The sequence below is a fragment of the Eleutherodactylus coqui genome, chromosome 8 (assembly GCF_035609145.1).
Source record: "Eleutherodactylus coqui strain aEleCoq1 chromosome 8, aEleCoq1.hap1, whole genome shotgun sequence".
Classification (NCBI taxonomy): domain Eukaryota; kingdom Metazoa; phylum Chordata; class Amphibia; order Anura; family Eleutherodactylidae; genus Eleutherodactylus; species Eleutherodactylus coqui.
In genome coordinates, this window is record NC_089844.1 from 76,941,136 (window position 1) to 76,954,997 (window position 13,862).

At 45.6% G+C, this 13,862-nt stretch overlaps 1 protein-coding gene across 1 annotated transcript in view; it reads right to left on the reverse strand.

The window, feature by feature from the left end:
• MYO3B (myosin IIIB) overlaps positions 1–13,862 on the reverse strand; it is a 449,841-nt gene that overhangs the window by 79,203 nt on the left and 356,776 nt on the right. The window contains exon 29 of the mRNA XM_066575886.1: positions 9,977–10,040. Coding sequence (XP_066431983.1) covers positions 9,977–10,040 — 64 coding nt within the window. The remainder of the gene's footprint in view (positions 1–9,976; positions 10,041–13,862) is intronic.

Genomic DNA, 13,862 nt, shown 5'->3' on the forward strand with positions numbered 1-13,862 from the left:
GTTCGAAACGAACCCTCGAGCATCACGGGAAGTTCGTTACGAATAACGAACACCCGAACATTTTGGTGTTCGCTCATCTCTATTGCTAAGCCCTCACCTTCTCACTGTCTTTACTATTGTTTACAGAGACGATTTCTTCCCTCAAGACTTTCTCAGTTTTCTCAAACTGTTCTCCTATAGTGCCCAGGTCACCTTCTAAGCACAATCTGGCATACGTTACTGCTTGTTTCCCATTTTTTAAATTCTTCAACAAGTTCTTCTTTTCTTTCACTTGCTGTCTGAACTGGGTCCTAAACCTTTCTAGTCTCCGAATCTTCCTTTCAGCAACACAACTATTCGATTTTCAGTGTTTCATCTTTACGCATACATTCTTGGCAAACTTTTGAAACACTGCCTTTTCTTCTAGGTAACACCACTTTCAGGGGGCGTGTCAGGGTTAGCACTTCGGTCTTTTCCTCATGAGTCCTTTCTTTAAATACAAACTGGGACCGTGCTTCAGCCCAATTGGTGACCTTTGCTTCCTCTTTTTCCAAAGCATTCTGAAGACTCTCTACTAGATCTCTCATTTGCCTGTCTTCTTCTCTAAGTTTCAGGATTGCTTAAATCTGTAAGTTAAATTGAACCAAATCTGTCTTTTTGCCAGAGCAACTTCAAGTCTGTTGTGTTCATGTCATTCTGTGTACTGCAGCACCACACCCCCCTTTCGACAAAAAAGAAATAAACAGCGACCCGACTTGCCTAAAAAACCCAAGAGATACAGAAATTTTGGGAGGACAAAAGTTTTTATGAAATTTTGCCCAAGAGACATATGGAAGAGATAATGATTGCAATTGATTATGAATTTTTGCACTTTAGTGTAATTAGTATTATAAAGTTGAGAGCAGCCTTTCGTCATTTGGACATCTAAGTAAGGTAAGTTATTTGTTTGTTTTGCCACTTAAAAGGAACCTGAGTACAAATTTTCCTAATTGAGGAAGAGAGGGTCAGCGGGAGTGGGGGGATTCTGCGAGATAGAGACATTCAAAGCTTGTGATTTACTATAGTTGAGTTTAAGATGTGAGAGCCTTCCAAACTTTTCAAAAGTTTCTAAAATGTATGGCAATGCTTAAGATGGGCTGGTTACTAATATAAGCAGATCCCCTGCAAAGATAGCATTTTGATGTAACTGGTCTCCAAAGCTGTGTAATAGCTTAGAGCAAGGTTTCCATTACTAAAACACACTTTTCTGTGTGGCATAATGGCATAAGCAAGGGGGAGGGGGAGGGAGTAGTGACTGATACTGTTATAGAGACATACGTCAGGCATTGTTCTAATCTGTGTCTCCCACCTTTTTATGTCATTGAGGGTCTGTCTCTATGTGAAAGGTCTTTGTGAATGTCTTAAAGATATAATAGTTCCCAGTCTCTCGAAAGGTTCTGATTAGAGATGAGCGAGCACCAAAATGCTCGGGTGCTCGTTATTCGGGACGAACTTTTCGCGATGCTCGAGGGTTTGTTTCGAGTAACGAACCCCATTGAAGTCAATGGGCGACCCGAGCATTTTTGTATTTCGCCGATGCTCGCTAAGGTTTCCTTCTGTGAAAATCTGGGCAATTCAAGAAAGTGATGGGAACGACACAGCAACGGATAGGGCAGGCGAGGGGCTACATGTTGGGCTGCATCTCAAGTTCACAGGTCCCACTATTAAGCCACAATAGCGGCAAGAGTGGGGCCCCCCCCCTCCCAAAAACTTTTACTTCTGAAAAGCCCTCATTAGCATGGCATACCTTAGCTAAGCACCACACTACCTCCAACAAAGCACAATCACTGCCTGCATGACACTCCACTGCCACTTCTCCTGGGTTACATGCTGCCCAACCGCCCCCCCTCCCCACCACAGCGCACACCAAAGTGTCCCTGCGCAGCCTTCAGCTGCCCTCATGCCTCACCACCCTCATGTCTATTTAGAAGTGCGTCTGCCATGAGGAGGAACCGCAGGCACACACTGCAGAGGTTGGCACGGCTAGGCAGCGACCCTCTTTAAAAGGGGCGGGGCGATAGCCCACAATGCTGTACAGAAGCAATGAGAAATAGAATCCTGTGCCACCGCCATCAGGAGCTGCACACGTGGGCATAGCAATGGGGAACCTATGTGTCACACACTATTCATTCTGTCAAGGTGTCTCTGCATGCCCCAGTCAGACCGGGCTTTTTAATTCATAGACACAGGCAGGTACAACTCCCTATTGTGAAGTCCCTGTCGACCGACAGCATGGGTGGCTTCCTGGAACCCACCGGCGGTACATAAAAATATCCCATTGCAGTGCCCAACACAGCTGAGGTAGTAATGTCGTGCTTAATGCAGGTGGGCTTCGGCCCACACTGCATGCCCCAGTCAGACTGGGGTTCTTTACAAGTGGACAGATGTAGGTTAAACTCCGTGTGCACCTACAGCATGGGTGGCTCCCTGGAACCCACCGGCGGTACATAGAAATATCCCATTGCATTGCCCAACACAGCGGATGTAACGTCAGCTGTAATGCAGGTGGGCTAAAAATTCATTTGATTACACTGTAGGCGAGGGCCCACAAAAATTGCTGTATCAACAGTACTAATGTACATCCAAAAAATTGGCCATGGCCAACCAAGAGGGCAGGTGAAACCCATTAATCGCTTTGGTTAATGTGGCTTAAGTGGTAACTAGGCCTGGAGGCAGCCCAGTTTAACGGAAAATTGGTTCAAGTTAAAGTTTCAACGCTTTTAAGAGCATTGAAACATATAAAAATTGTTTAGAAAAATTATATGAGTGAGCCTTGTGGCCCTAAGAAAAATTGCCCGTTCAGCGTGATTACGTGAGGTTTCAGGAGGAGGAGCAGGAGGAGGAGGAGGAATATTAGACACAGATTGATGAAGCAGAAATGTCCCCGTTTTGGATGGTGAGAGAGAACGTAGCTTCCATCCGCGGGTGCAGCCTACGTATTGCTTACGTATCGCTACTGTCCACTGGTGGAGAAGAGAAGTCTGGGGAAATCCAGGCTTTGTTCATCTTGATGAGTGTAAGCCTGTCGGCACTGTCGGTTGACAGGTGGGTACGCTTATCCGTGATGATTCCCCCAGCCACACTAAACACACTCTCTGACAAGACGCTAGCCGCAGGACAAGCAAGCACCTCCAGGGCATACAGCGCGAGTTCAGGCCACGTGTCCAGCTTCGACACCCAGTAGTTGTAGGGGGCAGAGGCGTCACGGAGGACGGTCGTGCGATCGGCTACGTACTCCCTCACCATCCTTTTACAGTGCTCCCGCTGACTCAGCCTTGACTGGGGAGCGGTGACACAGTCTTGCTGGGGAGCCATAAAGCTGGCAAAGGCCTTGGAGAATGTTCCCCTGCCTGCGCTGTACATGCTGCCTGATCTCTGCGCCTCCCCTGCTACCTGGCCCTCGGAACTGTGCCTTCTGCCACTAGCGCTGTCGGATGGGAAGTTTACCATCAGTTTGTCCACCAGCGCCCTGTGGTATAGCATCATTCTCGAACCCCTTTCCTCTTCGGGAATGAGAGTGCAAAGGCTCTCCTTATACCGTGGGTCGAGCAGTGTGTACACCCAGTAATCCGTAGTGGCCAGAATGCGTGTAACGCGAGGGTCACGAGAAAGGCATCCTAACATGAAGTCAGCCATGTGTGCCAGGGTACCTGTACGCAACACATGGCTGTCCTCACTAGGAAGATCACTTTCAGGATCCTCCTCCTCTTCCTCCTCCTCAGGCCATACACACTGAAAGGATGACAGCCCAGCAGCATGTGTACCCTCACCAGTGGGCCAAGCTGTCTCTTCCCCCTCCTCCTCATCCTCCTCATGCTCCTCCTCCTCCTCCTCCTCAACGCGCTGAGATATAGACAGGCGGGTGCTCTGACTATCCAGCGACATACTGTCTTCCCCCGGCTCTGTTTCCGAGCGCAAAGCGTCTGCCTTTATGCTTTGCAGGGAACTTCTCAAGATGCATAGCAGAGGAATGGTGACGCTAATGATTGCAGCATCGCCGCTCACCACCTGGGTAGACTCCTCAAATTTTCCAAGGACCTGGCAGATGGCTGCCAACCAGGGCCACTCTTCTGTAAATAATTGAGGAGGCTGACTCCCACTGCGCCGCGCAAGTTGGAGTTGGTATTCCACTATAGCTCTACGCTGCTCATAGAGTCTGGCCAACATGTGGAGCGTAGAGTTCCACTGTGTGGGCACGTCGCACAGCAGTCGGTGCACTGGCAGATTAAACCTATGTTGCAGTGTCCGCAGGGTGGCAGCGTGCGTGTGGGATTTGCGGAAATGTGTGTAGAGCTGGCGCACCTTTCCGAGCAGGTCTGACAAGTGGGGGTAGCTTTTCAGAAAGCGCTGAACCACCAAATTAAACACATGGGCCAGGCATGGCACGTGCGTGAGGCTGCCGAGCTGCAGAGCCGCCACCAGCTTACGGCCGTTGTCACACACGACCATGCCCGGTTGGAGGCTCAGCGGCGCAAGCCAGTGGTCGGTCTGCTCTGTCAGACCCTGCAGCAGTTCGTGGGCCGTGTGCCTCTTCTCTCCTAAGCTGAGTAGTTTCAGCACGGCCTGCTGACGCTTGCCCACCGCTGTGCTGCCACGCCGCGTGACACCGACTGCTGGCGACATGCTGCTGACACATCTTGATTGCGAGACAGAGGTTGCGTTGGAGGAGGAGGAGGAGGAAGGTGCTTTAGTGGAGGAAGCATACACCACCGCAGATACCACCACCGAGCTGTGGCCCGCAATTCTGGGGGTGGGTAGGACGTGAGCGGTCCCAGGCTCTGACTCTGTCCCAGCCTCCACTAAATTCATCCAATGTGCCGTCAGGGAGATATAGTGGCCCTGCCCGCCTGTGCTTGTCCACGTGTCCGTTGTTAAGTGGACCTTGGGAGTAATCGCGTTGGTGAGGGCGCGTACAATGTTGCGGGAGACGTGGTCGTGCAGGGCTGGGACGGCACATCGGGAAAAGTAGTGGCGACTGGGAACCGAGTAGCGCGGGGCAGCCGCCGCCATCATGCTTTTGAAAGCCTCTGTTTCCACAAGCCTATACGGCAGCATCTCTAGGCTGATCAATTTTGCAATGTGCACGTTTAACGCTTGAGCGTGCGGGTGCGTGGCGTTGTACTCGCGCTTGCGCTCAAACTGTGGCACTAGCGACGTCTGGACGCTGCGCTGAGAGACATTGCTGGATGGGGCCGAGGACAGCGGAGGTGAGGGTGTGGGTGCAGGCCAGGAGACGGTAGTGCCTGTGTCCTCAGAGGGGGGTTGGATCTCAGTGGCAGGTTGGGGCACAGGGGGAGAGGCAGTGGTGCAAACCGGAGGCGGTGAACGGGCATCGTCCCACCTTGTGGGGTGCTTGGCCATCATATGCCTGCGCATGCTGTTGGTGGTGCCTCCCCAGCTGATCGTGGCGCGACAAAAGTTGCACACCACTGTTCGTCGGTCGTCAGGCGTCTCTGTGAAAAACTGCCACACCGTAGAGCACCTTGACCTGTGCAGGGTGGCATGGCGCGAGGGGGCGCTTTGGGAAACAGTTGGTGGATTATTCAGTCTGGCCCTGCCTCTACCCCTGGCCACCGCACTGGCTCGGCCTGTGCCCACACCCTCACTTGGCCCTCCGCGTCCTCGGCCGCGTCCACGTCCTCTAGGCCTACCTCTACCCCTCAGCATGCTGTATTACCAGTGATTTGATTTCCCAGGCAGGAAATAAATTGGCGCAAGCCTGCAGGCCAAATATAATTTTTTCGCTTTTTTGCAAAGGGAAGGCCCCACTGCGTATATTCAATGAACAATACGTTTAATAACTGTGGTGTGGCCCTGAAAAAGTGTAACACAACTTTAGTGTAGCAGAGTTATTAACAGAGCAGGTATTTGCCAGTCAGGAAAGACAATGGCGCAAGCCTGCAGTAAACCGTAGCTGGTTGCGTCTGATTTTTGTACGTTGTCCACGCAGCACACACGTACACGGAGACCTTAGGACTGACACAGGCAGGCCAAATATAATTTCTTTTCCTTTTTTGCAAAGGGAAGGACCCACTGCGTATATTCAATGAACAATAACTGTGTTGTGGCCCTGCCTACACAATTCTGTCCCTGTAGTATCAATGGAGGGTGCAATGCTCTGCACAGACGATTTTTAGAAAAAAAAAAAATGCAACACTGCTAACAGCAGCCAGCACAGTACTGCACACGCTTAAATTTGGCCCTAGAAAGGACCGTTGAGGTTCTTGAAGGCTACACTCACTCCTAACACTCTCCCTGCCTATGCACCACTTCTGTCCCTATTGCCGGGTGCAATGCTCTGCACTGCCGATTTTGAGGAAAAAAAAAACAAAACACTGCTAGCAGCAGCCTGCACACAGGTAGATGTGGCCCTAAGAAGGACCTTTGGGGTTCTTGAAGCCTACACTGACTCCTAACGCTCTCCCTACAGCAGCACCAGCACGATAGTACTTTCCCCCAGCTAACTCACAAGGCATGTGTGGCGAGCCGCGGGAGGGGCCGACTTTTATACTCGGGTGACATCTGATCTTCCCAGCCACTCACTGCAGGGGGGTGGTATAGGGCTTTAACGTCACAGGGGGAAGTTGTAATGCCTTCCCTGTCTTTCAATTGGCCAGAAAAGCGCGCTAACGTCTCAGAGAGGAAACTGAAAGTAACCAGAACACCGCGTGGTGCTCGTTACGAGTAACGAGCATCCCGAACACCCTAATATTCGCACGAATATCAAGCTCGGACGAGTACGTTCGCTCATCTCTAGTTCTGATCCATCAGAATAATTGTATTAGACAGAGCAGCCCACCCAAAGTCAGTTGAATCTGTAGAGTGGCTAGTTCAGCCCAGCTCAAAAACAAAAAGGGCTGGCACAAGGCTTATGATATAATGACTGCCATGCTTAAGTTGGTGACAGGACTATTTAGATATACTAGATTGACCCAATGTTCGCTACGCAAACATAAAATGTTTCAAGAGTAGTGGATGTGAACTTCTAAACCTGCTTGGTTAGGTGATTATTTAGAGTGTCACTATGTATTTGGAGCGGATATCTAATATAAAAAGGCCTACAGGTCTTTCTCTGTTTGTCTGTCTCTGTAATTGTCTGTCTCTCTGTTTGTTTGTCTCTCTCTGTCTCTCTATCTGCCTCTTTTGTTGTCTGTCTCTCTCTGTGTCTGTTTATCTCTTTCTCTCTCTCTCTCACTCTCTTTCTGTCTAGGTATCGCTCTGTCTCTCTGTCTGTCTGTCGCTTTCATTCTCTTTCTGTCTCTCTGTCTGTCTGTTCCTCTCTGTCTATCTCTCGCTCTGTATCATTCTCGCTTTCTGTCTCTATCGCTCTCTCTGGGTTTTTCTATTGCTCTCTCGTTCTGTCTATCGCTCTCGTTCTGTCTGTTTATCGCTCTGTCTCTTTCTCTCTCTCTATTGCTATCTCTTTCTATTTGTCCCTCTATCGCTCTCTCTGTCTCTCTACGCTCTCTCTGTCTCTCTATCGTTCTCTCTGTCTTTTTATTGCTCTCTATTGCTCTCTCTGTTTCTTTATCACTCTCCTTCTGTCTGTTTCTCTATCACTCTCTCTCTCTTTGTTTCTCTATTGCTCTCTTTCTATCTGTCTCTCAATTACTCTCTTTATCTGTCTGTCTCTCTATCACTCTGTCTGTCTCTCTATTGCTTTCTCTCTGTATCACTATTTTTCTCTCTCTTTCTGTCTATCGTTCTCTCTCTCTGTCTCTCTATTGCTTTCTCTCTGTGTTTCTATCACTCTTTCTCTCACTGTTTCTCTATCGCTCTCTCACTGTCTCTCTATTGCTCCCTTTCTGTGTTTGTCTCTTTATCATTGTGTCTCTCTCTCTCTATCGCTCTTTTTCTCACTGTCTTTCTCTCTCTCTCTGTCGTTGTCTCTCTCTATAGCTAGCTCTCTCTCTCTATCGCTCTCTCTCTATCAATCTCTCACTGTATCTCTATTGCTCTCTCTGTTTTTCTCTCTATTGCTATATCTCTCTATCGCTCTTGGTTGGGCAGTGTATGGTGCAGCTTAGCAGTGTATGCTGTGTTGCTTAGCACCACTTCACTCATTCCAGCGCATGCCTGAAGCACAGCAGCGCCACCCATAGACTTAATATTGTAACTTTCAACCCGCCTGACAGTTCCTGAATGTATTAAACTCACACATAATGATGTTACGACACCGGTGAGCATGTGTGACATCTAATGTTACAGCAAAGGGGTCAAATTGTGGTGCAAGAAAAAGCATGTAGGCTTATTTATATTAGATTAAAGCTTACAGATGCAGCAAATTTTAACTTGGCTTTTTCAATGGCTTTTGATATGTTGAGGGTCAATTCAAACTTTACTAACACTGTGATTTACGGGTTTGTTTCAAGCAATTTTTATAGATGACCTATCCTCGAGATTAGTCATCAAGAGTTGATTGGCTGTTTGAGACCCTGGACAATCAGCTTTTTAGTCGCCCGCTGTCACCGACAAAACACACAGAGTACAGAGCGAAAGCAGATTGCTCTGAGCCTTTGTGTAGTTGCCAATGCTAGTAATTGCAGGCAAAGCTCTCATTCATTTTAATGGGAGCTGTGCCTGTAATTACGGTGTGGACCCCTATACAGGCGTCGGAGCTATCTGCTTCTACTTCATACTCTGTTTTGGTAGTTCTAGCGGGAGCCAGAATAATTGATCGGTTAGCATTCTCGGCAGCAGATCCCTACTAATCAACTATTGATGCCCTATCCTAAAAATAGACCATCAATACCAATTGCCTGGAAATCCCCGTTAACACGTTAAGTGTCAAATTAACACTTACTACATCTGTTAATCCTCTTTAAAATAGCAAATTTCAGATTTTACTGCAATAAAACCAATACACTATTCCAACTTTTAAGCATACAGTATACTTTTTCAGTATAGTTAGGCTTTAATGCTAAAATACCACTAAAGTACTCAGTTGTTGTATACAAACATTAATTTATAACATACATTTTCATAATAAAAACATACCAAAATCCTGCAAAATAAGGATATTTGATCATCTTGAAAATAAAACCATGCCATACCATTAATCTTACTACTATACCAGTAAGCCAATGCCACTAGCCTCGGTGCAAAATAGCAGGCATCCGGTGATAATGCGAACATTGCTGTAGGGACTAAAGTATAATCATGAAGTTGGAGTGTGGAGTGGGAAATATGCAGTAAAAGTTTGATAACTCCACTTACGCCACCGAGAAGAACCCAAGACTTATAGGAAATAGTTAATAAGTAACTGATACGATTGGGAATTTTTGAGAGCTAGCTCCTTTAAAACCATTTTTAGAGACTAGAAATCTCAGGGCACATTATGCGCTCCCCCCCTCGTGTTTCATTTGTATCAGCAAAAAGCTATAGGAAGGTATTAATCTGCTTAACATTTCTAAGTACATCATCCAGCGGATTTTGATTTTTTTTTTATCTTACATATGCTCTACAGAGTTACTGGCAAAAAAACTGTACATTTTCTTCATTTCATCCTTTCAACATCAAATGGTAAGCAGCAAAAATTGGATCAAACTTCAAAGCTTGTACTGTGCTCCAAGTCACAGAAAGACTCCTCCATTTCACATATTGAATTCGAGCAGGATATCAAAGTGCTACCAAAGAACCTGAGGTCTTTACTAAAATAGAGGCTGTAACATCTGTAGCTAAGCGGAGTGCACAGACACACCACCTCGGGGAGCAGCTCGCGTTTTATTCTCCGCAGCAAATTTTCAGCCTTTTGATACTCTCTTTTCACTGTACCTCCCTGTCTTTCCACACAACTCAAGTTCTTAGCAAGCGGGGCTTTTGTCTAAGAGACTTCAAAACACAACTAACGGTTTCATGTTCACATGGTTCAGCCAAATAGCCGTGAACACAACTATGAACAGTAGACAGAGGAATGCGGAGTAACAATGCCGTGTTCAGAGCCTCCACGTAAGACTACCTTCTCCAACTGCTGGTCCAGGCTGTTTGACTCTGTGAAATGAGTAGTGTCACAATTCTCTTGCCTGGGAGAACAGAAATGAGATAAAGTTATTTAGTAGCGAGGAAATACAATTACTCCATACATTCACTTTTTACCAAAGTAAGGGTACATGCACGCAAATGTTTTTTTCATCCGATCTAAGTTAGGGTACATGCACAGAGATGTTTTTTCCGTCCGATTTGTGGATAGAAATACCGTGTTTTCCCAAAAATAGGACAGTGTCTTATATTAATTTTTGTTCAAAAAGGTTTACCTTTTTTACATGTATAGCTGCCTGGACACTATTTAAATTAACTTTTTTAATTAACTGTTAGCAGGGCTTAATTTTGGAGTAGGGCTTATATTTCAAGCATCCTCAAAAAGCATGAAAAATCATTCTGCATGCTCAAAAATTCTGGAAAATCATGCTATGTCTTATTTTCAGGAAACAGGTAGGACCCATTCACTTAAATGGGTATATGCACAAGGCTTTTTCTTTTTACTCAGATGGAAAGTCTAAGTTAAAACAATCCCAACATGTCCTATTCATGAACATGTGTGAGGTCCTGCACATGGATAGAATATCTATGTGCTGTCTGATGCAAGTTGTACCCATATGTAACTTTTTAGAGTGTTTTATAAAACACTATAAAAAGTTACATGTATGCCTACCCATTGATCTAGCCCTGGCTGAGCATGATCTGAGGCACTCATAATATCTATCTATCTTATATACACACACAATGGAACTATTAGGGATGGGAATAATACCCGTTGGGCATCATTGCTCTGGTTTTGAAATTGTGGACATTAGATACTTGGCAATGATTTCAGTTGAAACTCTGATCTCTATTGACCGTGCCATCCCCCAGAGCCTTCTTTCTAGGGAAACAGAGTGTCAGGTTATATTCTTCGTAACTGTGTCCGTACACATCAGATATACAGGACTGTGCAAAAGTTTTAGGCAGGTGTTGAAAAAATGCTGCGAAGTAAAAACGCTCTCAAAAATAGAAGTGTTAAAGGAGATGTCCCGCGCCGAAACGGGTTTTTTTTTTTTTAAACCCCCCCCCCGTTCGGCGCGAGACAACCCCGATGCAGGGGTTAAAAAAACCACCCGCACAGCGCTTACCTGAATCCCGGCGGTCCGGCGTCTTCATACTCACCTGCTGAAGATGGCCGCCGGGATCCTCTGTCTTCGTGGACCGCAGCTCTTCTGTGCGGTCCACTGCCGATTCCAGCCTCCTGATTGGCTGGAATCGGCACGTGACGGGGCGGAGCTACACGGAGCCGCTCTCCGGCACGAGCGGCTCCATAGAAGACTGCTGAAGACCCGGACTGCGCAAGCGCGGCTAATTTGGCCATCGGAGGCCAAAAATTAGTCGGCACCATGGAGACGAGGACGCTAGCAACGGAGCAGGTAAGTAAAAAACTTTTTATAACTTCTGTATGGCTCATAATTAATGCACAATGTATATTACAAAGTGCATTATTATGGCCATACAGAAGTGTATAGACCCACTTGCTGCCTCGGGACAACCCCTTTAATAATTTTTTCTCAAAAAATAACAAAACGCAAAGTGAATGAACAAAAGAGAAATATAAATCCAATCGATATTTGGTGTGACCCCCTTTACCTTCAAAACAGCATCAATTCTTCTAGGCACACTTGTACACATTTTTTGGAGAAACTCAGCAGGGAGGTTGTTCCAAGCATGCCACTGGGTTCTGTCAGTTCTGAGCTGATGGCACTGCTGGATATCTTCCGATTTTGAAAGGAAGTAAGCATGATGTGTTTTTCATCTACTACACTAAGTTTCCTTGGCCGACCACTGCCTCTAACGTCCTCAAAGTTGTCTGCTTCTTTGTGCTTCTTCAAAAGAGCTTAAACAGCACATTTTGATGCCCCAGTTTGCTGTGAAATCTTTACATGGAAGAGACCTTGCTGATGCAGTCTAACCACCTTATGTCTTGTTACTGTGCTCACTCTTGCCATGGACTATGACATGTGACATGCAATTGTCTTCCACAACCTCTCCTTTGTAACAGAGTTTGGCTATTTCTCACTCAGTTTAAAGCCTCCTACACAGCTGTTTCTGTTTCAGTTAATGACAGTGTTTCACCCTAAATATGGAAATGATGATTATCATCTGTTTGGTATGATTGGTTAATCATATACCTGACTATAATCGTACAAAATCCCTGACTTTGTGCAAGTGTACCTAGAATAATTCATGCTGATTTGAAGGGAAAGGGTGGTTACATCAAATATTGATTTGATTTAGATTTTTCTTTTGTTCATTCACTTTGACAAAAATAAACTATTAACGCTTCTATTTTTGAAAGCTTTCTTACGTTGCAGCATTTCTTCCACAGCTGCCTTAAAGTTTTGCAGAGTACCGAATATTGGCCCAACTCGCCAATTTCGGCAGGATCGGTTGATCTAATGTGTGTGGAGTTGTCCTGACTTTCCCCACAGGTAGATGTCAGGATAGATAAGGACAGGGCAGTTGAAATCCAACAGCCCTATCTTTCTGTTTTGGCAAGATAAGCCACCTCTTGATATGTCTGCCAGCGGCATTTATCCCGAGCCAAGTGTGCATGTGTATCTTGGGGTTGGCAGAGATAGCTGTCAGCAGGACCATCTAGCTGACAGTTATGTAAAATTTCTGGGCAGTCTAACTCTATTATTTAACTTGAGATAAGCTCTGCCAGAGGAATCTGGTAGTTTCTTATTTTCTTGTCTTCCACCTTGAGTCAAGCCAAACATACATGTTAATAGGATAATTGTCCACTTTCCAATTTCTGACTGACAGAAGAATATTTTTTCCTTGCTGACAACAATTTATGTGTATGGTTGGAATTAGATTTCCATAGTTGAGGTGCAGCTTCAGTTTTAGATGATATAGTGGAGAATTCTCTAAAAAAAGAGTTATATAGCAAATAAGGAGCATCCCTGACAATAGCTTTTTATTAGGCAATTGCTATTCATGCTTTTTGCTAATAAACAGTTTAACCCCTTAGAGATGAGCCTATTTTGAGTCTCAAGAACCTGTTCTCTTTTCCTGCGTTTTGCCAAGTCTATGGCGGGTTTGAAAATATGCAAGGGAGAAAGGTTAATTAGAATGAGACCAAATGCACTCAGACTAATAGTCTAGGGACACCAATAGCTACCTTAGTTTTTCAAGCTGCCATGCCAAATAGTGGACGACCAACATTTCTTACAGCCAATGTCATCGTGTTAGGAGAAATTGTTCTACAGTAGGATCATTCAAAGAGCAAGCAATTATTCTGAAGAAGAGATTTAGTGAAAAAGGCTATCCACCACCTCTTATAGAATCTGCCAACCAGAGAGCATTGAACAAGATTCCACCACCAAGGGTCAGAAATATCCGAGTGATGATGGACAAATATTCCATTCATCACCAAATATAGCTCCCAACAGCAATCCATCAAGAAAATTCTAAAAAAAAAATCATTGGGGGAATATAAAAAAGCGACCCTTTTTTCCATGTTCTCCATTTAAAATGGGTTTATGTGAGGTGAATTCAGTTTGTTTGGTAACTGCATTTTTCTTCCTTTAAATTTCCTTTTTATGCTATTTTTAGCCCCTCAAGTGGACTTTAAGGTGCAATCATTTGATCGCTAGAATAGTACACCGAATTACTTATGTAGTGAATTGTACTATGCCTATGACAGCAGATTATTAGACTTTGCCTGAGACAGGATCTAATAGGCTGAGTTACATGGCGGACACAGAAGCCTTAGACTGGGTGCACACGGGGCGGAATTGCCGTGAAATTTCCATGCAGACTTTCTGTACAAAAATTCTGCCAGCAATTCTTATCCCAGTATAAAGCAGCAAAGT